Genomic DNA, 24,259 nt, shown 5'->3' on the forward strand with positions numbered 1-24,259 from the left:
ACGCTCCCATCGGCGTCGTAGCAAACATCGACGTCGATCCTCTTCTTCCTGTTCGGCGGACTCCGACCGCCCCAAGCGTCGTAAGCGCCGTCGACGTGAGCGTTCGAGGTCCCTTTCCTCGTCTTCGACGTCCGCATCTCGAGACCGGTACCATAAGAAGATCCGGTACATATACCTGTCTTCTTCCTCGGAGTCGACCCGTCCTCGATGTCAACGCCGAGCTATTCGAGTCGGAGAAAAGCCTCCTTCGCTACCTGTTGCCCCTCCACCGCAACCGGTCCCTTCCACCTCGGCGCCGACTGCGGCCCCGACTCGACCTCCGACAGCGCCGGTCGGCATCGAGAAACCCCCTCCAAAGAAGAAGAGGGATGTCTTCTCCTCGGATCCAGATGAGGTGTCCACGGAGCAGTCTTCTGACTCTGATCAGGAACAACCCCCACCCCTGCCACCGCACGATTTACCTCCGGGTGATGTGGTGCTTTCAGATACAGGTGACCCTCACGCCTCTTCTCCATCTGAGGATTTTTCTTCCTACTCTCAGATGATGTCCAGACTTGCCAAAACACTGAAATTGGACTTGAATCTCCCTTCGCCTCCGGGTGAGGACTTGTTCTTCGGAGACATCAAGAAGGACAGTACCGCTCCCCCTAGTATAGCCTTTGTGCCTGTAGTTATGGAGGCCATTAAGGAGTTCTGGGCTCAGCCTGCGAATACTCCTAATGTCCCTCGTCGCACAGAACACTTCTACAAGATTCATGGGGCTGACACCCACTTTTTACTCAAGCATCCGATTCCAAACTCACTCATTGTTGAAACAAGCTGTTCAAGGCCATCGGCCAAAGCTCACGTTACCCCCGTTGACAAGGAGGGTAAAAAACTGGAAATCATCGGCAGAAAAATCTACTCCCTTGTCACCTTGTTACTTCGAGTCATAAATTACCAGACTGTTCTAGGGGCTTATCACAAACAGTTATGGCTCAAACTTTTGCCAGGTCTCAAAATGATACCTGAAGACTCCCGGCAAGCTTTCCTGAACTCATATGAGGAAGCTCAGACGGTATCCAAGTATGAGCGTCTCTCCATCAGACATGCAGCAGAGATCTCTGCCAGAGTTCTCATGTCTGCCGTCACTGTCCGGCGCCACGCTTGGCTCCGTTCTGCAGACATAATGGAGGACGTCAAATCAAAGGTTGAGAGCCTCGCCTTTGACGCTACCGGGCTGTTCAACGAAAAGACCGACTCCCATTTAGAGGACCTTCACAAGGCCAAGAGGACTGCCAAATCCTACTCTGTCCAAACTCAGTCTAGGCAGCGAAGGCCCCCATGGCGCAAATCTTATGGTCAATATCAACCTTCTCAACAGTACCGTCCTTACAAGCACCCACCTCAACAACGCTCTGGCCAGTCCTCTTCTTCTCTCCAGGGCTATCAGGGATACCGGCCTCGTCCGTCTCATCGCCGCCAATCCTTTAAGCCACCTGGAAGAAAACAAAAACAGTATCTTTGACTTTCGGCCCCCCATTTTTACCCACTCGCCACCTGCCACCCGTCTTCAACCGTTTCTTCACAACTGGTCTACCATCACAAACGACACTTGGGCTCTAAAAATTATTCAGCACGGTTACCAGCTGGAGTTTATAAGATCTCCTCCGCTAGGTTTCATAAATCATTCTCCCTTCGATCCCTCGCTAGAGGAAGAAATATCATCTCTCTTGGAAAAAGATGCCATCTATACAGTACCACCCCGCGACATACACCGCGGTTTTTACTCCCGCTACTTTGCTGTCTCAAAAAGAGGAGGAGGCATAAGGCCCATCCTCGATCTAAGACTTCTAAACACTTACCTGCGACCCAGACGATTTCGGATGCTCACCCTAGAGTCCATCATGCACCTGCTGAAGAAAAACAACTGGTTCGTCCTTATAGATCTAAAGGACGCATACTTCCACGTCACTATCCACCCCAACCACCGCAAGTTTCTCCGGTTCATCTTTCAGGGCACAATCTACGAATTCCAGGCCCTGCCGTTCGGCCTGTCCACAGCTCCTCGGACCTTTACCAAGGTCATGGCCCCAGTGGCAGCTTACCTTCGTCTCCGGGGCATCCACGTTTATCCTTACCTGGACGATTGGCTCGTAGTCTCCACCTCACGAAGACAATCCCTGAAAGACACAAAATTCATCCTGTATCTCCTCTCCAATCTCGGTCTCACTGTCAACAAACAGAAGTCTCAGCTCGTTCCCTCCAAAACAGTACAATACATAGGGGTTTGCTTGGACGCTGTGAAGGGTCGGGCGTTTCTTCCCCCAGAGAGGATGCACAAGATTCGGCGAGCCATCAGGAAATTTCGCCCTCGTGCTCGAGTAACAGCCCATCATGCCCAACACCTCCTCGGCCTGATGTCCTCTACAACACCGGCGCTCGCTCACGCTCACCTCAAGCTACGCTCGCTCCAGTCTTGGTTCCTCACTCTTTTCGACCCTATGACGGACAGCCAGAGGAAGCGTCTCCGGGTCACCCCGGAGCTCGCCAGGCAGCTCCAGTGGTGGACGTACACACCCCACCTCACGGTTGGCCGGCCTTTTCGTCCACTCCGTCTCTCCGTTCAGGTCACAACGGACGCCAGTCCATCCGGCTGGGGGGCGCATTGCGGTCATCACACCATTCATGCCCTCTGGACCCCACAGGAAACCATGCTCCACATCAATCACCTGGAGCTCCTTGCAGTTATCAAAGCCTTCAGGTCCTTCCTCCCTCTGCTACAGGGCCGCGGAGTTCAGCTAGTGACGGACAACACTACCACAATGCACTATGTCAACAAGCAGGGAGGAACTCGCTCTCACTCACTCCTGTATCTCTCCATCCTCCTCTGGGAGTGGTGCTACCGTCATCATATCTACCCGGTAGCCATCCATGTAGCCACAGAGGACAACGCCATTGCGGACACTCTGAGCAGGCTTCAACATCAGACACACGAATGGGAACTGAACCCCCTGGTTTTTCACGACCTTTGCAACCGGTGGGGGTCTCCAGTGCTGGACATGTTTGCATCCCCTCACAATGCAAAATGCCTCAGGTACGCGTCTCGAGCCGGTCTCGGCCTGCATTCTCTCGGCGACGCATTCATGATTCCATGGAACCAGGGTCTCTTGTACATATTTCCACCGATTCCGTTGATACAGAGGTCCCTAATCAAGCTCCAACGTTCGATGACTCCGGCCATTTTCATTGCACCCTTTTGGCCTCGCCAAGTGTGGTTCCCCACTCTAGTCAGCATGGCTGTGGACTCCATGACCCTTCCGCTGTGGCCGGACCTGCTGACCCAGGAAGCAGGCAAAGTCCTTCACCCCGACCTCGACACGCTCCATCTGACGGCGTGGAGGATCGTCCCGAAATCCAAGAGGTCTTGACTAACGCCGTCAAGCCCTCCACGTCTCGCTTGTATACCTACAAGTGGAAAAGTTTTTTGAAATTCACCCAGCAGAGGGAGCTTGTTCCCTCCCCTGTATCTCTTTCCACGCTTCTACAGTATCTCCGTTACCTGTTTGATTTCCACCTGTCTATATCTACTATCAAGGTGTACCTTGCGGCGGTTGTTTTCTTCCAACCCAGGGCTTCTCCTTCTTCCCGGTTTTTCTCTCACCCTACCGTCCGGATGTTCTTGAGGGGTCTCTCCAACCTCCGACCTCCCGTTCGTCCACCGCTCCCACAGTGGTCCCTTCACTTGGTTCTACATGCTCTTTCCAGGCCTCCATTTGAACCTATGGCTACCTGTGACCTCAAAATGCTTTCTTTAAAAACGCTATTCCTGGTGGCTATCACTTCTGCTCGCCGAGCTAGTGAGTTGGCAGCTCTCCGTTATGACCAACCCTTCCTTCAATTCTTTAAGGACAAGGTTATGCTTTACCTGGACATCTCTTTTCTCCCGAAGGTGGTCTCCGACTTCCATGTAAATCAACCACTGATTCTACCGACCTTGTTTCCGTCTCCGACTACTGATGCTGAACGCATGCTCCACATGCTTGATGTTCGACGATCCTTGGCCTTTTATGTCTCCAGGACCAAGGACTTTAGACTGGCCAACAGACTGTTTCTCTGTTACTTTGGCCCAAAGAAGGGCTGTCCGGCTTCGCCGTCGACGCTCTCTAGGTGGCTCGTATCTACCATCGCCCTTGCCTACGAGCTCAACCACAGAGATCCTCCAAAAGGACTTAAAGCCCACTCCACCAGGGCTGTTGCCTCATCAACTGCCTTACTCCGTGGCGTTGACCTGCCCGACATCTGCCGGTCCGCTACCTGGTCCAATGCCTCTACCTTCATAACCCACTACAGATTGGACATGAGGGCAAGAGAGGAAACCAGATTCGGGAGGGCAGTGTTAACATCGGCTCTTCAGTGACAGCCCACCATCCGGTTAGTAAGCGTGCTAATCACCCTTTGTGTGCATTCACAGAAGACCACGATGAAGAAAGAAAGGTTACTTACCTGTAACGATGGTTCTTCAAGTGGTCATTCTGTGAATTCACACAATCCCGCCCGGCCTCCCCTCTGTCTGTCTGTCACTGGCATCTCTATGACTCGAGTACCTGTGGCGGACAAATGGAACTGAGGGACGGTTAGGCTGGGCGTGCGCAGTAGGGGTAGTCCTAAACATTGTTACTTTTCTCTTGCAGCTAGAGAATGTTCCGAGAGGCCCAACGCTGGCGCTGGTATTAACCCTTTGTGTGAATTCACAGAATGACCACTTGAAGAACCATCGTTACAGGTAAGTAACCTTTCTTTTCTGTGTAGTGTGTAAACATGGGACCTATAATTGGACAGTGGTTTTGGGATAATCCTGCTGAAAAATCATGTGGATCCATGAGGATGTGTGCTTTCAGATCCATCCATCCATTTTTCATCTCCTTTCTATCATCTGTAGAGGAAAGTCGCTTGTGTCTTTATGGGGCTAAAACAGTGTTACTTTTTTAAAAAATCACAACTTGAACTTTGCCCAAACATCCCCAAATTTGGCACAGAGCAAGAGCAGACTTTCTGCTACACCTGTACAAAGGTTGGTGCTGATCTGAAGTCCAGTATCTTAGCTATATTTTTTATTTGGAGGCCCCCATCTTTTGATTTGCTTATAGAATCCTTTTTGATGTGCTTCCACAACATATATGGCACCAGTCCTTGAGAGGGGTCACCAAGGAAGTCTTTGCTTTGTGAAATCAGACTTCAGAAGAATTCTGTGGTTAAGTCCTAAAGGCCAGCTATGAAAGGGAAGAGAGAGAGGGAGGGAAAGGAAAAAGTAAGTTATTTTGCATCCTCCCAGAGGTAACAGTAACTTAAGGGTTTTCATCTTCTTGTCACAGACTATCTTTAACATCTATTTTTGCCTTACCTTCTTTCATGATCTGGATGCGACACTGCCCTTTCTCTCCCAAACACAAAGCAATTGTTAGGGCTACTTTGCCACAAGTGTGAATGGTAGTGAGCAAAAGAGGCTATCCTGGCGACCATCTTGACTGCTGCCATTGGAGTTGTCAATATTTTGGCTGCCCTTTGCTATGTAAAGCCATCCTTTTTCTTGCTGGCAGCATGGGCTCAGTGTTGTGCAGCAACATCAGATCGTTTCCTGGCATTTTGAATCATGGATACAGAAGGCACAATATCTCACACCCACACACCAGAGGTTTTTAGAAGAATTAACAATAACATTATACTTCATTGAAGTGGTGAAAATACAAATGAAAGTTTGAGCCAGTTCCAGACCTATGCCACTAGCGGAGAAGGGAGAAAGAGAGAAAAGGAGTTGCCCCCTGCATTGAGTGCCTTTGCAGTCTTTACTGCATGGGGAGGGGACAGCGAGGGAGGAGAGGCTGCAGAGGAACTCTCCACTGACTGACCATTTGCTTGCCTCGTGGCGCAGTGGTTAGACTGCTGTACTGCAGCCAAAATTATGCTCACGACCCGGGGTTCAATCCTAAGTAGCTGGCTCAAGGTTGAATCACCCTTCCATCCTTCTGAGGTTGGTAAAATGAATACCCAACTTGCGGGGTGGTGGTGGTGGTGGAATGTGTAGCCAGCATAATTAACTTGTTAACTGCCCAGAGAGTGCTTTAATGCTATGGAGCTGTATATAAGCAGCACGCTGTGCTTTGCTTTTGCCTGCCTGCTTGCACACATATGTGTATCTGTAGATAGTGTATGTGCTTCTGACTGGGAGAATGTGTGTGAAAGGGGGGCTGGAAGGGGGGTAAGCAGGTGGGGGGGAGAAGGGCAATTTGTCTCAACCGAAGAATGACTGAACACCTAACTCTTAAAGAGAATGGCAAAAAGTGTATTGTAATGAAATAGTGCTGAATGGGGCTATGTTAAGCAGGGTATTGCGTTACTTCATTCAGCTAAGGATACAAAATTGTTGTGCACGGCCCTTAAGGAGTCCTCTTTGAACATCACAACCTGCATACCAGAAATCTGCTGTTCCCAAAGATGGCACAATCTTTCTATAGAGTACTTTTCTATAGCCTGCCTAAGCAATGCTTAGTCAATAAAAGATAAGCAGCTATTTACATTTTTCCAAATCTTGGGTACAAAATTACAGTGATAACCAATCATAGTTATTTCTGAAAATATCAAAGTAATTGTTTTCTTGAGGTAGTAGGCAAGGCAATATTGATTTGAATATTCAGCAAAAGTACTAGGGTAATTTTACATCGTGTGGTGCTTTAAGAGGCAAACTAATAGCATAGTCATGAAAATTTCTTTGTTACATCAACGTTTGTGTTCACACATTGGAAGACTGTCCCCAAAAGATACAGGTTTTTTAGCTGTGATGTTACAAATTGAAACGTCACTGAATTCATTGATAACTGTACTGTATTAAACATAATTTCTAAATGAAATACTGGAGCAGTAGGACCTCCTTATCTTTGGAATCAGTGTCCACTGATTCACTTATTCATGGTCTGAAAATACAGTATTAAAAGAAAAATCCCAGTATACATACACATATATATTTCTAAAGAAGTTACCAGAACTGGCCACTAGAGGGAGACAGCGACCATGTTATGTGTAGCATCTGCTATTTAAAATAGTGTTGCTTGTTTTTCAACATTGGGGTGGGGGGGCTTGGAAACGATCCCCCACATATAAGGGGGTCCTACTGTATGAGCAGAATGTGTGTATTTACAAATATTGCTCAATTGCTGAAAGCAGTGCTTACTGAATTGATTTAATTATTGGCTTTTATTTTCTTAGGCACTAGCAAAGAAAGCAAGAGATGGAAAATTATTACCAGAAGAATACCAGGGAGGATCTTTTAGGTATTATAAATGTATTTTAATTGTGACAAATAAGCAGTGTGATATGTTTTGCAAGACAGTAACCATAATTCTGTTGAAATGAAAGGCATGAGCAGTGTGGCCATTACAAAATACAAATACAAAAACAGGCAATACCTTTATAGGCCACTAATAAAAATCATACACTACGCAAGCTTTTGTGAGCAAATCCTAGTTCTTCAAAACAAGTGTCAGAAGTCCAAAAGCTTATGGCAAGGAGGGATTTGCCAGGCGATAATTCTTAGAGCTAATGTTCTTGGCAAGATGAATTTCACCAGGTAGGTCTGTCTTAGATGGGGCAGGAAGTTGTTTTAAAGTTGCTACTCAGGCAGCTGTCAGTTGAATTTCACACTCCAGCTCTTAAAAAAGGGCACAGGCTATACATGTGTGCGCACATGCACGCACACACACACACACACACACACACTGTTGTTTGTGTAATTTGCTGCAGCTAATTGCCGCTGTTGACAAAATGCCGGGGCACATCTCATTTGCAAGCCTGGTCATGCACTGGATTGCACAACTCGTCACTTAACAGCAATTAGCCACAGCAAATTACACAAACCTCACATGAGCACCAGTAGCAATCTAGCCATGTCGCTTTAGCAAAGGATTTTATTTGGGTTGCCTAAGCTTGTTCCATTTTTAGTCTATGTTCAGATGTACCTACAAATAAGTTCATCTGATTGTTTATGCATTTGTTTAGTAAGTTCCCTGCTGTGATGTGAGTTTGGCTTTCTCCAGCTTGGCTCCTCAAATGATATTCACAGTTGTTCAGAAAACAAGGCAGCTTTCCACCAACTCTTCCTACCAGTTTGTGTGAACTTGTGGGTGGGTGGGGGAATGAAAATTGTGAGAGGAGTCTGCATAACCTTACTAGCCTTGAAAAACACCTTTCCATTTGGGACATTACTGCACTACAAGTGCATTGGCTGTTTCTTGTCAACTTTGGCTGCTCCTCACTGTTGGGAACTTCTCTGATATTTTAATTTTAATATGCATTATTTTCCAGGTAGGATTGTTTTTTTTTCAGTACATCCCTCTAGATTTACAGTAAACAATTGTAACAATGCCATTTCAGACACAACATGCAAGAGTTAAAGTAAGGTAACCAGCCAAAACTGAAATACTGTAGAGACATTTGCGATTAAACTGAATGGGATTAATCATTTCCTTAATCCTTCCTGTTTCTCTCTCATACCTGTGGCAGTACCTTTTCTATCTCCGCAGTATTTGTTTGTGGGTAGAATAAGCATTCTAATCTGCTTTGATATACTGTATACACCTTTTATATAACTTTCAGTCTACAAAGGAAGTAAGGAAATATTTTCCTGCCTTTATCACATATTCTTACTGTTCAGGATTGTACTTCCATAGAGCAAACAAGATTGCTTTCTGTTACCATAGGTTTCTTCTGATCAGTTTTGCTTAACTCTTTAGACCATTTTAGTCCTTAGCAGTTTCTATATATCTTTTCAGAGTGCCCTGTTCATATTCATCTCTATGTCTTTGTCCTCTTCACTCCTTCCTGCAACAGCATTTCAAATCTAGGCATGTTTGGCATCAGTAGCTTCATTGCTGTCATAAATCCTCCCCAAGCCTGCATCTTGGCTGTGGGACGAAGCCGGCCTGAATTGGCACTTGTGGTGGACGAGGAAGGGAATGAGAAACTTCAGCAACATCAGCTCATGACCATTACTCTGTCAAGCGATGGACGAATGGTAGATGATGAACTTGCTTCAAAATTTCTCGAGAGGCTTAAGGCTAATTTGGAGAACCCAGCCCGTCTTGCATTGGGTTAAAATGTCCAAGATTTGGTCCTTGTCTTGGAAACTGGACTACAGAACTACGGTAACGAGCCACAAAAGATAGTGAGACTTGTGTGAGATAGACAATTAAACTGCTTATTTATTTGAATTGACTTGAAAGACATCTAGAGGTTTACATCTCCTGGTTTTTATATGCTGAAGACATATTTAATCTGTAAAAGAGGACATTTGCACAATATGCTGTCATATATAGTGTGGTCATATCTGATGTGGATATATTGATGTAAAGAACTGTAAACGGGAACAAAATTCTCCTTTTCTTCAGGGCTAAACCTTTCCTCCCCAGAACAAATACTCAAGATATTATGTCTAGCCAGCCTTAGAAGTCATTACTTAGTTGGGCTGTGTCAGTGATACTGTTGTTTAAAAGAGAGAGTATTGCTAAAACTAGGAGTCAAATATGAGAGTCTGGGAAGTTCAGAATGAATCCTTTATGGTGGTTTTTTGCATACCATATATGTAACAGCTTTAATGATGTTAAATTGTTAGAAAAAGTATATCGTATGCTAGAATTAAGAACAAATAGATGTGAGGGAACTTGAGGGAATGCATATAAATAACTACTTCATAACAGCTCAATGACTTGAATGCTCATGGATATTGGCTTTAAAATATACATTGTATTAAAAACAAACACGTTTAAAATTCAAATACTGTTGTGATATATAGCTTGTCTGCCTATGGTTTCTTCATAATCTTTACTGTTCTGCATCTTTGACAGCAGCTTAATTTCTTTGGATCCTATTGGGATTTAGACTAATCTTCTATGTGTAAGATTTAAATTATATTATAAGGTGTAACTTAATTTTTGAATGCAGAATTTTACAGATGCCAGTGTCTTTCAAAATGAGACAATTAAATATAGGTTCTAACTGTGCACTGGAATGAAATTTGGCTTTCATTTCATTTCCTCCTCATGGCAGCCCTTCCAGTTCTCCTCTGTGCTACCCTTTTGAATTGTACTCTGTCCAGTTTCGAGGCAATTGACTTCTGCACCACAGCATGCTCTGTTCGACAAGTTCCTAGATACCTGGAGGCTGGAGGGCCTGCCTTGTGGAGGATGGCAAGGAAATTCTCTTCTGTCAAACCTGTTGCACATGTCTAAACGTGGCTCTAACCCTGTACAGTATCCTTATTTGAATTGCCTTTTCCATTCTGTCTGCAGAGCAGATTCAAATCACAGCAGCTAGAAAAAGAACTGAGATGTGAATAGCTAAGACTACATTTAATTGCACATAGCAGTACAAGCCATGCCTTATATATAAATTAGAAGGATAGTCTTTTGATTTAAAGATATTGCCAGATGTTAACTGTTGAAAAGAGGACTATTCTTTGGATTTCCAAAATTCTAATAGTACATACATTAGGCAATAACTTATCCATCATTCTTTCACAGATTATACTGAAGTGTTTAAATATAGTGAAATGCTAGTGTGTCTTTGTACTCAGAAAACAATATTTCCGACATAGTAGTTGCAGGTGTGTAGGAAATTGCCTACATCCCAAATATGATTTAATATGTGTCATGAATACACATCTGTGCCCTTCTCTGTGTTCATGACTTGTCAGTGAGTAATATTGTATACAGTGTCTCTGCTGCAGGTAGGGGAAATCCAAAGCTATGAACCCATATCAATTTATTAGAGAGTAAAAACCCTCTGAACCTAATGGAACTTACCTCTCAGTTTGACCTTTCAGGATGTTTCTCATTCACGATGCAACAGAGAATGTTTATATTGGTATTCTAGCAACCAGGGTTAGTTGCTGGCATCCCCATGCAGTTGCTTTCACAAGGGTCACACTAATCGAAGAGCCTGAAAAAGGATGCTAAAAAAGAAAGGGAATCAGTCCATAGCTGCAAGGAACAATATCTTTTGACAAGCTTGGCAATATTTCTGCTCAACTAAGATACGTTCATCATGCCTTTTAAGGACTGAAAGTCCTGCTTTTCTTTGTCTGTTTAAAAAAGATACTGTAGAAATTACACCAGTTCCTACAGTCATATGTGAACCTCCCATATGGACAAGGTACATAAAGATTCCATCTGATCCCACTGAAAGAGAAGGCTCATCCATAGCCCTGCTCAAGATTGTTTGGTTGGCTTCTCATGCTTTAAATTGATCAGTGCTGTTTTCAATATTTTTTAATATCAGTCTCAATCTCAGTCTAATCTCTCTACAGAACTCTAGGAGATGTTTGATGTTATACTGCATTTTTGCTATAACCATGCATGTATATGCATAATTGGCCTTTCTCTTCACATTAAATGGTAATCTAAAAAATTAAAATACTAACAATTGCATTTAATCAACATTCCTGCCCAGCTTCAGTTCAGTTAGAAGAAATAAAAAGTAGGATTTACCAAAGATGGTATGTGAATTGTTACCATTGACCCCAGTAGCACATTGTTACTGGTGCCTTCAAAAGTGCCTTTTTAGTTGGTTTAAAATTGTGTTTCCCCAACTGGCTTTTTCCAAGCGGATTACATATTCCATAATACGTTTTCAGACTGTGTGTGTGTGTGTGAGTGAGTGCGTGCACACTTGTCTCAGAGCAGTTTAGTTGGGAAGGACTGTCTGTCTTAAAACACAGGATCTTACCTCCCTATCCCCAGAAGAAGAGGCACCTGTGACACCCCCCAACACAACATTGTGTTGGCCCGCCACAAAAGAAGGTAAAACAGACCTCAAGTTTATGATTTAATAAGCTTTTTAAAATTGATTCATGACTTGCAACAAGGACATGGAGTCTGGGAGCAGCAACAGAGAAGACCCTTTCTCATGTCCCCACCAAGTGTCCGTGTGAAGGTGGCAGGATGGAGAGGAAAGGTCTCCCCAATGATCTTAAAGCCCAGGCAAGCTCATAGAGGGAGATGCAGTCTTAGATAGCTTGAACCCAAGCCGTTTAAGGCTTTATAGATTAAAACCAGCACTTTGAATTGTGCTGGGAAACAGATCAGCAGCCAGTGGAGCTGCTGTAATGGGGGAGGGGGTTGTCACAGGATCTCTGTAACCAGTCCCAGTCAACAGTCTGGCTGCTGCATTTTGGACCCTCTGGAATTGCTGAACATTTCCTAAAGGCAGCCCCATGTAGAGCACGTTGCAGTAATCCAGTCAAGGTGTAACTAGGACATGTGTCACCATGGCCAGATCATCCCTCTCAAGAAACGGCGCAGTTGGTGCACTAGTTTTAACCTGACCACTGATGAAACGTAGGCATCCAGGCTTATAGATGAATCCAGGAGCACCCCCAAGCTGTGCACCTGTGTTTTCAGAGGGAGTGTAAGCTCATCCGGCACAGGCTGCAACCCTATTCCTTGACCTGCTTTTCAACTGACCAGGAGCACCTCTGTCTTGTTTGCATTAAGTTTCAGTTTATTGGCAAAGTTTACTTCCATACCATTCCATGGCTCTTTTGTGTGCCTTTTTTCACTTAGCATAACTGTACACCATCCCATAAGTAACGTGTTAGAGACCAAAATTTAATTCTGATCATGTTGCATGCAAAAGTTGAACTAAACCAGCAGAGGGCAATCTGCACAGTCCAATTATTTCTTGTGTGCATAATTGTTGTTCTTCATGATTTTCTTGGCAGAGAAACCTTGGTTACTGCCTACAAGTAACCAAGTGGATTATAAATTTGCCTGGTGAAGTATATTTTGAAGATTCTCATCTGGAAAAGATAAACATATTTGAGTTAATGACAGGTCATTTAGGTCACTGGTTCTTAACCTTGAGTTACTCAGGAGTTTTGGACTGCAACTCCCAGAAGCCTTCACCACCTGCTGTGCTGACTGGGGTTTCTGGGAGTTGCAGTTCAAAAGCATCTGAGTAACAAAGGTTAAGAACCACTGATTTAGGTCATTCAGCCAGGAAAAAGCACTAATCCACTTGTCTTCTCAGATGTCCAAGTACAGTAATAGCAAGTTTCTTTCTCCCAGCATTCTTTAAAATAAGCATTCTATGTCTCTTCTTGTCCTTTAAACCAGAAGCTGAGGGAGACATTTCATCAAACATGACATCCTGAATGTACAAACATCACACAAGATGGTGGTGTCCTGAACTCTCTCTTTTCTTAAAGTCAGCATGTTAGCTTATTATTGCAGAAGTCTGCATTATGAATAGATGTTTGTAATTTCTACAACAGTTAACGCTATTAACATTTTTTTCATACAGGTTATTACCATTGCTATTTTTTTTAATTTGGATTCTTGCTTAGAGTGTTTTATATCAGCTTCCATGATCTTTGGAATTCGTAGACCATGAATCTGTGGCTTAAAGTGCCTATTTTCCTGTTTCCAGTATGCTACCATCTTGCTTTCATTGTATCTTTCTAATGTTCTTCAGGTCAGTTATGTTTTGAAGTGTCAGAGTTGCTGCAACATATTTTCCCCTCAGTACTCATGAGATCAAACCATCTTGTAAAAAGTCCTCTTAAATCATCTCCTCCTTCCAAAGAAAAAAGGAGTGATAACTTCACCAATGGAGGTTTCCTCAGAAGTTTAAGAATACTGTGATCTCCAAGGCAAATAGTTTTGTAATAGACTCATAACCTTTCATATGGCTGACTGAATTTTTCAGCTTCCTTCCCATCTGTGACCATGTGTTCTCCCAAGCCCTTCTTGTTTGCCTGGCACTCTTATCTGTCTTCTCCAGGACCCATCTCAGTGCTCCTAAAGGAAATAAGAGCTCCACCAAAGAATAGCATTATGCATTTTCTATACTGTTGGTGTGTAACTGGAATGCAATAGCTCTTCTGACCAAATAGACTCAGGTAGCAATTAAAACATAGATAATTTTCAAGGTCTGAACACAGCATAAACAATGCTTAGACTTGTTGACTATCACATATTCAGTTTTTCTTATAATTATACATCTTCTAAACTTTCCCTGAACTTTCAACCTCCTCCTTTTGCCTTTATACTGCACCACTCAACACCTCATTCCGCCTCTCAGCAGCAACTGCCTCTGTCCTCTAATAACCACTGCCCTCTTTATTTATATGTTGGCTTATGGTTTGACTTATATACCACCCCATAGTGCTTAGGGTACTCTCTGGGTGGTTTATAACATAATTAGGCAAGGAACACATAATGCCCTCCCTCAGCATTCTGAGGACTGTGATGGGATGAGCCCAAGAGAGTGTAGACACCAGTACTGCCTGTCACAACACCCCTCTGATAACAACTTCAGTTCTGATTAATCTTCTCCAGCCTCATTTAGATTTTAACTTCATGTAGTCAACCATTGTTAATCAAATTATTTTAATTGCTAGAGAAATACTTTTATTAACTGTCCTAGGGGTGACTAATGAAAGGAAGCTGCAGGGATAAATTGTTGATAAAACCTAATGCATGGTAGACGTCTGGGAGTAACTGAAAAAAAAAATATTCCTCCAGTCACTGTCTCTCTTTGTCTCCTTGCAGTTCATAAACATCTAGGATCTCTCTCTCTTTGTTTTGCCTGTTCTTTATTCCATTTCTGCTGATCCAATTATTTTTCTTCTGTTCCAAATTGTGTTAATTTTTTTTTCAGGCACCCCAAAGTAATCAAGGTTTTGTTCTATGCTCTCTTACCATTAATGGATGACTCTTTCTTTGATCAGATAAAGGTTTCAGTAAACAAATAGGAAGGCAGTTTTCACTTATTTCTTTCCACAGTCCCCCCTCCCCCAATATGGTAACTGAGGACACAGAAAATAGAATATAACATAGTGAATGACAGGAGAAAATGGGAATTTGCAAATATTGCTGCTTTCTCTTTGGGGAAATGTCTGCTGGATCAAAGCACGGTCTATGAGTGGATAGCAATGAATACAAGCCTAAAGTACTGTGCAGTATTTTAGTTTTCATCTTAGTGAAAACTTAGCCTTCCTAAAGATCTCTAAACCCACATAAATAGGAAAAACTCTTCCGTGACACAAACATAAATTTAATGAAATATTTAAGTTTTTTAATCAGTTATTTGACAACTTCTCGTTTTGAATTTTAAAAACAATCAACTGAAGTACCTATATTGAACTAATCCCATGTTCTTCCTGTCTACCCTACATTCATGTTCAGTGGCCCTTTTAAAAATCTGTTACATGGATAGCAGCTTGATATCTTAATCAAGAATGGCACACTCTTCTTCCACTTGCTAAAGGACATAGAAATGTCCTCCTAGAAGAATATGAGGACTGTGAACACCTTCAGGGGTTCCCTGGGTACCAATGGCACCTGTCAATTGATCCCCCCACTCTGGAAGTACTGTTGGATTGCTTCTGAAACAAATTAAGAAAAAGAAACTCTCTCAGATGCCTCTTTCTCCTTGTTTCTCTGTACATCTTGCATCATGCTATTTATTTTCTTTTACAGCTGTCCAACCTTTTTTATCTTGCAAGTAAATTATCCTTAATTAGAGTGTAGCAAGGTACCCAGAATGCATCAGTAAATTAACAACATAAACAGAACTTTCACTGGTACCTTCTTGCCTGTAGGCTAGGTCGTTGTCTAGTGGGGAGAAAAGGTAATCAAAGCAGTCCTTTTCCTTCCCCTTTTTGCATTAGCACAGCTGTGCAAGATCACATACTTACAGGATGTGTGCTGATTTGGACCAGCCTCATTCTTCAGCATACACCTAATTTGGATAAATTAATGTCTTGATCTGAAGGGAAAATAAAAGTTGTTTGGTTTTGTTGTGATTCCATGAACACTGTTTCCAATTCTGGGCAATAGATTTGCTCCTTTGGCAGCCCCCTCTCAGGCTTGACTGTTGGCAGGTAAGAAACAAAATCAAGCTTCTTGAATGGGATAATAACTACCATATTTGCTGGTGTATAAGATGACTTTTTTGCCCTGAAAAACATGCCTCCAAGTGGGGGGGTCGTCTTATATGCTGGGTGCACCCAGCACGTAGCACAAGGAGGAAAGAGGAGAGGTGAATGAGGAAGAGGAGGAGGAGCAAGAAGAGGAGGCAGCGCCTCTTCTCCCAAGGAGGCAGTGGGTGGCTCCAGCTCTCAGGTGCCGCATGGCCCAGCAGGAAGCAGCATGGAGAAGTGAGACCAGCCGGGGAAGTGGGCGGAGCTCAGTCCCCACCGGCTCAGTCACTTCCTTGCACAGTTGCCCTCGCAGAAAGCAGCAGCAGCAGCGCCACCTCCTTCCCCGTGACCTACCACCATGTTGCCTGGCGCGGAGAGAAGCTGGCAAGCAAATGGCGCCTGCAACAAGCCAGCGCCACCCCCCCTCATCGCCACTGTTGCTGCTACGGGCTCCCGAGGAGACTTCCGGAGGACAGGCGAGCGAGCATGCGCTGGCCTCTTCCTTGGGCCAGCTGGTAGCCCGCCCCAGAAACTTGCTTTCCTTCTCCTCCCTCTTTGGCCCCTCCGGCGGGGTAAAAGGCAGAGGGGTAGTCTTATACAGTGAGTATATAACGAATGCTAGATTTTGAGTGGAAATGTTGGGGTCGTCTTATACGCCCATTCGTCTTATACGCTGGCAAATACAGTAATCTATAATTTTTGAGGAACAAGCAAATTTTAGGAAGGGCAGAAGAACAATTCTGAAGAACAATCTATTGACCAGGCCTTTGTCCTACATTATTTAATTAGTAAATTCACTAAGAGCCCTTTGCAGCCTTCATAGATTTCTCATCAACTATTGACTTGATAGATCAAGAGTGCTTATGGCACAAATTGGGCAAAAGAAATTTGACAGAAGACTCCTGTGGGTTATAGAGCGACATCAAATTAACTCTTAAGTGCCATATCTTTCGGGCAGCTGAAAAAATATAATTTTTTTTAGGCTAGAGGACAGGCCAGCTAATAAATCTCACCCTTAAGGTTTTGTTGATAAAATTTTAGCTCAAATGCTTTATGGGGCAGAAATATGGGGAGATGGAGTCAAGTCCAATCTGGAGGTTCTGCAGAATAAATTCATGAGGCAGATATTGGGGCTCCCTCCAGCAATTCCTTCAGCTAATTTTAGGGCTGAGTTTGGTCTTCCTTCAATAGCTGCCAGAATTGTTTTGTCCTGTCTTAAATACTGGCATAGACTAAATGATTTGGAGGACCATTCCCTGATTAAGTGTTACTGGCTGTAGCAGTTGTGGACTAGAGGATGGGCACAGCAGTGTTGTGAAAATTTAAAAGCCTACAGTCTTTCAATGGAAACGTTTCTCTCTCGCAGTTCTCAAGTTCTTAGGAATTGAATCTTTGATTCAGATGCTCACCAAGACAGGGCTGCCATTATCAGATCACAATTCTCTGTTTGGTATCTTCAGCAGTTAACAATGCAAGGCTGCATTATTTTGATGCACTGACCTTTCCACAGCTCCACAGAGTTTTTACAGTACTTAGATTCCAGCATATGTCCTCTGCATATCTTGAATGGCAATACCTAGGAATTCCAGTTATAGAACATATATGTGTTTTTGGCTGTAATCACACTGAAGATATAATTCATTATTTATTATTCTGTCCCCATTACATGAATCCTAAAGAAAGAGTCATGTCACCTATCATCCAGTCATACACTAACTACTTCTGAGGAAGCCACTTTAGGATTGCTCGCTGTTATCTGTCACCTATGCTGTACCACAGTTTGCGCAGGAAGCCAAGAAGCTGTGTTCTTGTTAAGGACCACCATATTATATAATTGCCATTAGTATGATAGGTGGGGCTGGATGTTTGTTTTAATAGATGGTATGATTGGACTCTTCATGGATTGCTGCCTTGTCATGGTGAAGGGGCTTGAGTAATCCAGAGAAGCTATGGGCTATGCCATGCAGGGACACCCAAGATGGACATATCATAGGGGAGAGTTCTGACTAAACGCGATCCAGGAAATGGCAATGCCACTCCAGTATCTTTGCCAAGAAAACTCGATGAACAGAAACAAAAGGCTAAAAGATATGATGCTGGAAGATGGGACCCTCAGGTCGAAAGGCGTCCAACATGCTACTGAGGAAGAGTGGAGGATAAGTACAAGTAGCTCCAGAGCTAATGAAGTGGTTGGGCCAAAGCTGAAAGGCCACTCAGCTGTGGATGTGCCTGGAAGTGAAAGGAAAATCCGATGCTGCAAAGAAAAATACTGCATAGGAACCTGGAATGTAAGATCTACGAACCTTGGTAAGTTGGATGTGGTCAAACAGGAGATGGCAAGAATAAATATTGTCATCCTGGGCATCAATGAACTAAAATGGATGGGAACGGGCAAATTCAGTTCAGATGATTATCATATCTACTACTGTGGGCAAGAATCCTGTAGAAGAAATGGAGTAGCCCTCATAGTCAACAAAAGAGTGGGAGAAGCTGTACTCTATGAAGACTTGCAACACCTTCTAGAACTGACCCCAAAGAAAGATGTGCTTCTCATTATAGGGGATTGGAATGCTAAAGTAGGGAGTCGAGAGATAAAAGGAACAACAGGTAAGTTTGGCCTTGGAGTTCAAAATGAAGCAGGGCAAAGACTAATAGAGTTTTGTCAAGAGAACAAGCTGGTCATCAGAAACACTTTTCCAACAACACAAGAGGTGACTCTACACATCGACATCACCAAATGGGCAACACTGAAATCAGATTGATTATGTTCTCTGCAGCCAAAGATGGAGAAGCTCTATACAGTCAGGAAAAACAAGACCTGGAGCTGATTGTGGCACTGATCATCAACTTCTTATAGCAAAACTCAAGCTTAAACTGAAGAAAGTAGGAAAAAACACTGGGCTAGTCAGATATAATCTAAACCAAATCCCTTATGAATACACAGTGGAAGTGAAGAACAGATGTAAGGAACTTGATTTGGTGGACAGAGTGCCTGAAGAAGTATGGATGGAGGCTCGTAACATCGTACAGGAAGCAGCAACAAAAACCATCCCAAAGAAAAAGAAATGCAAGAAAGCAAAGTGGCTGACCAACGAGAAATTACAAACCTCTTAATGAGGGTGAAAGAGGAGAGCGCAAAAAATGGTCTGAAGCTCAACATTAACAAAAACTAAGATCATGGCCACTGGTCCCATCACCTCCTGGCAAATAGAAGGGGAAGATATGGAGGCAGTGACAGATTTTAATTTCTAGCGCTCCATGATCACTGCAGATGGTGACAGCAGCTACAAAATTATAAGATGCCTGCTTCTTGGGAGGAAAGCGATGACACACCTAGACAGCATCTTAACAAGCAGAGGCATCACCTTGCCGACAAAGGTTCACATAGTCAAAGCCATGGTTTTTCCAGTAGCGATGTATGGAAGTGAGAGCTGGACCATAAAGAAGGCTGACCACCAAAGAATTGATGCTTTTGAATTGTGGTGCTGTAAGTGACTCTTGAGAGTCCCCTGGATTGCAAAGAGAACAAACCTATCCATTCTAAAGGAAATCAACCCTGAGTGCTCACTGGAAGGACAGATCCTGAAGCTGAGGCCCCAACACTTTGGCCATTTCATGAGAAGAGAAGACTCCCTGAAAAAAAAACCCTTGATGTTGGGAAAGTGTGAAGGCAAGAAGAGACAACAGAAGACGAGATGGTTGGACAATGTCACCGAAGCTACCAACATGAATTTGACCCAACTCCAGGAGGCAGTGGAAGACAGGAGGTCCAGGCGTGTACTGGTCCATGGGGTCATGAAGAGTCAGACACGACTTAACGACTAAACAACAACAACATGATTGGCCTGTTGATAAGCAGGTCGATGAGCTGATTACCTGATTTTAAATTAGAAGTTTTCACCACACTATTTTTCCCCCAACAGTTGGTTACTCATGCCTAGTTAGTATGTGAGTCAGTGCAGACAGTCTGACGCAAGTAAAGGTTTTCCACTCTATCGTGTTTCCTCTTTTTCTTTCTTTCTTTCTTTTCTTTTTTTTAGTGTGTGACTCAATGGAAGGGGTATCAAGGAGAGGGAAAATGAGAAGAAGGCTGGCATTCATTTGCATCTTCCTCCTCCTCTGAATGGTCCAAAATTGTTGTGTACAAAGGGCATTAATTTTAAAAAGGGTGGGGAACCAAACTAGCATTTTCAGCATAGTTGCTGTGGGCATGATGACTACCTCTTGGTCATAATGACTCCAACATGTAAAATTCAAGTCAGGAGTTTTTGTTGTTTTCTGGGTGTGGGTTTTTTGTTGTGTGTGTGTGTGTGTATGTGTGTTTTGTTATAGCATGAAACAAGTGAACCAGCACCATCAACAAGGCAGCTTGCTAACTGCTAGTGCAGCACCAGGCCTAGGCATATCTATAGCTCTACTATAGGGGATGTGGTGGCGCTGCAGGTTAAACCGCAAAGCCTCTGGGCTGCAAGGTCGAAAGATCAGTTTGAATCCATGCGATGGAGTGAGCTTCCATTGCTTCTCCCAGCTCCTGCCAACCTAGCAGTTCGAAAGCATGTAAAGATGTGAGTAGATAAATAGGTACGACTTCGGTGGGAAGGTAACGGCATTCCATGTCTAGTCATGCTGGCCATGTGATCTCGGAAACTGTCTATGGACAAACGCTGGCTCTATGGCTTGGAAACGGGGATGAGCACCACACCCTAGAGTCAGACACGACTGGACATTTGTCAAGGGGAACCTTTACCTATAGCTCTATTACACTTGAGGAAGTGAAGCTACTGATAAAGCTCAAGTTACACCACAAGATGAGCATCAAAAATATAAGGAGAAGAGTTTAAATTAAAGTAGATCGAGGAATTTAGAAGCAATGTCTGACCTAACATAGATACAGATATGATTATTAAAACTGGGTACGATTTGAAAGAAGTCAAGAATTTCCAAGTCCCACTATTATATTACTTTTGGTGTACCCATTTTAAGCCATGTGTATGTGTTGTCAAGGAGATATTGGATGCAGTCTGTTTGTGGTTTATATAGTCCCCTCAAGTAAGTCCGGTAAAACAGATCTACATCTACTTTATGTTTATCAAATCAAAGTCCGTGGGACAAATTAGATACATATGGCACACTGATCACATGTAACTGTCATATCTGATTGGAAAATGGAGGTCTGTTAAGTCCAAGACACGTACCAGACAATACTTGCCTTCAAGTCTGCAGGAGAAAGAATGTGTGTTCTAGGAAAAAAATCATAAAGCAATTCTTTGACTAGCTTTTAGAGGGTCTGACACCACTTGGGGAATTAAATGTTTTTCTCCAAATCAAATCAAATGGGAAAAATGCATATAAGCTGTACTTTATCTTGTAACTGATGCCATTTCCCCTATTGCCCTTGTGGTTAATAGTTTCTAGGTTTTAGAAAATCTAATTCCAGGAAGGAAAAAGGACAGCCTGGCCACTAAGAAAACCATTCCAACTATAAACAGATTTTTACAAGTGTCATTTTAAGCAGAGATATTCATATTACTAGCTCAGCCCTTAGCAAAGACGGTTGCTTACTATTAGAGTGAATCAGCTAGGCAGATGGTTACATTAAGCATATGGAAAATATGTGGTTGCTAAAATAACTGGATACAATGTGCAAGATGAGTTCTAGTTTCAGAATAAATACATGAAGGCAAATAGACAATGAAATCTTCAGCTTCCTTTTAGATTCGTTTTAGCACAAGCTTCTTGAGCAATGCTGGAAAATAAGACTGCAATACTGATGAGTAATTTTTTGCAGTAGAAGAGAAGGCTCTATAGCACTGGATTTGTTTAAACTGTGGTAGGTTACTTGTCAGCATCCCTCATCTAGACTATTGCACAAGTAAATGGCATCCATTTTTTTTTAATTTTTGTTATATAGGGCAGGTGGAGGAAACAGGCCAACACTGGGTGTTCCATATACGTCTTGAGTGTGCAACACAGGAGCCAAAATTCTATTAAGAAAGGCAATCACACAGTGTTTTTCCCCCCTGCAACTGGTTGTCCTTAATGTCACTGGACATGTGCATAATTTCACAACAAGGGCAGAAACAATTATACAAAGGATGACATGACAGGAGAGCAGCATATGCCTGCCCTTATGTAATGACATTCTAGGGACGTGGTGGAGCTGCAGGTTAAACCGCAGAAGCCTCTGTGCTGTAAGGTCTGTAAATCTTCAGCTGTAAGATCGAATCCACGTGACAGAGTGAGCACCTGTTGCTTGTCCCAGCGTCTGCCAACCTAGCGGTTCGAAAGCATGCAAATGCGAGTAGATAAATAGGGACCACATCGGTGGGAAGGTAACAACATTCCGTGTCTAAGTTGCACTGGCCATGTGACCACGGAAGATTGTCTTCTGACAAATGCTGGCTCTATGGCTTGGAAACAGGGATGAGCACTGCCCCCTAGAGTTGAACACGACTGGACAAAAATTGTCAAGGGGAACCTTCAGCTTTACCTTTTTATGTGATGACTAAGTGAACAGGGTTGGGCCCATGGTCTCTGTCACTCCCAACAAAACTATGCTCCCAAAATTCCATCCGTGCATGAATGCACATGGACACTGTTCTTCACCTACTTTGATCTATCTTAATTTTTACATCTACACTGATTTACTCATCCTGAACCAGGTTCACTGCAAATTGCAAGGTATCCTCATCACAGAAATGCTCAAAAGCTCAGGGGTTTATTGTGCTTAAAATTTACCAAGCAAATAGTATGCACAGTGGCTGAAATCCAGTAGCAAGTCACAAGTACACCAATTGAATCAATGTAACTTAACAGAAGAGTTTATTTACCAAATCCCCACTGATTCAGTGGGCCTATTCCAGCTGTGACTTTCTACTGGATTTCAGCTCCGGAGTTTTGAAATATTTCATAGCCATATCATATTTTAACATGGGAATTAAGTGTGATGATTCCTGAGTGTTGTCTTCTATGCATTAAACTCACCCAAAGATGGTAGTAGCACAATGCCTTGGTAAAAGTGACAGTTCTCTCTATTTAGGGTAGGGATTTACTGGCATGATAAATAGAGCAAACAGGCAATGGCAGCACAAATGGTGTAACGTTTGGAGGCAAATTGTCCCAAGTTAATAATCATTGTACAGATTACCCATTATATACTGAGATGTTCAAATCAGTACAGTACGCAACTGACAATCTCTACATTGTGGAAGTTTGCCTCCAGAAGATACACCATTTGTATAGCTACGCAACAGGATTTTGACCAATATCTATTCATGTTGGTGAATAGCTGAACATACTAAATGACTTTAAAATGAGGGGTTTAAACTGAGCTTTTCTGAATATGACCCTATGCTCCTCCCCAGTTTATACAAATGCTAGAAGATGGCCATCGATAGCCTGCTGATGAGCAGCCCCCCCCCCATTACTAAACAGGTTATATCTGAATCCCCTCTATCCTCTCAATCTGTATTCAGAAGGATGTCCCCCGAAGATCAGTTGGATTTGCTCTCAGTAATGTGGATGTAGCACTGTAACTTTAGAGAACTAAACAAGTCATTGTACCTGAACTAGCTATGCCTAACAATATGACACCCCAGGATATAGCATTTCATTGCTGAGGATAACTGAAGATTAAGGCACCAGGTAGAAACAAGGTAGGTTCACCTGCAGTCTGTTTCCCAAACCACAGTAACTTCCTGAATGCAGTGTCAGCAGCAAAGAAAAGTCTTCTACTTCCTCCTGACTGACAGAGGCTCTTTTTATAATGGGCTTTATTATTCATAGTTCTGCTGTAAATCAGAAAAATGTGCTGTGGCAAACCATGCCAATAAAATAAGAGCTCTAAAGAACAAACCTCAAATCTGTTGGTGCTAAATCTCTAAATAATAATAGTTTGGCCTTTGCACATTCTCAGGTGTTTAAATTAAAAAAGCATTTTAGATTATCACATCATACAAACAAAAATGACTGCTCTTAGGTACTAGTTGACCATGCCAGAATTGTTACATATTCAACTCTTTCTGCAAAAGACTTGTGAAGATTGTAAATCTGATGGCCTGCTGTAGGTCTGATTCTCTCCCAGTGAGAAACGACCATGTTTAGCAAAACAGCTCTTTATAAAAAGTAGCCCTGCCCTGATAGAAATGATTACGGCATGCATGTACATGTAAAATGCATCGTTTAGCAAAGTAATAGTACTGCACAGTGCAGTGCTATCTTCTGAGTCAACTTGGTTTCCACTGAAGTATTTCAGCATTAGTAAAGGTCATGGCAGGGTCAAACACATAGCAATTACAGTATGGTCCA

The 24,259-nt window shown here is 43.1% G+C and overlaps 1 protein-coding gene and 1 long non-coding RNA gene across 3 annotated transcripts in view; both read left to right on the plus strand.

Moving 5' to 3' along the window:
• Window positions 1-9,805, plus strand: part of PDHX (pyruvate dehydrogenase complex component X) — a 76,749-nt gene extending 66,944 nt beyond the window's left edge. For both annotated transcript variants that reach the window (XM_020782818.3, XM_020782816.3), the window contains exons 10-11: window positions 7,243-7,307; window positions 8,863-9,805. In XM_020782818.3, the coding sequence (XP_020638477.3) occupies window positions 7,243-7,307; window positions 8,863-9,127 (330 nt within the window). In that variant the 3' untranslated portion in view covers window positions 9,128-9,805. The remainder of the gene's footprint in view (window positions 1-7,242; window positions 7,308-8,862) is intronic.
• A 2,089-nt stretch (window positions 9,806-11,894) lies between these two features.
• On the plus strand, window positions 11,895-13,767 carry LOC144585990 (uncharacterized). The gene is made up of 2 exons (XR_013540652.1): window positions 11,895-12,869; window positions 13,014-13,767. It is a non-coding gene; the product is annotated as an uncharacterized LOC144585990 (long non-coding RNA).
• The last annotated feature ends 10,492 nt before the right edge of the window (window positions 13,768-24,259 follow it).

This window comes from Pogona vitticeps, chromosome 1 (genome assembly GCF_051106095.1).
Source record: "Pogona vitticeps strain Pit_001003342236 chromosome 1, PviZW2.1, whole genome shotgun sequence".
NCBI classification, from domain to species: domain Eukaryota; kingdom Metazoa; phylum Chordata; class Lepidosauria; order Squamata; family Agamidae; genus Pogona; species Pogona vitticeps.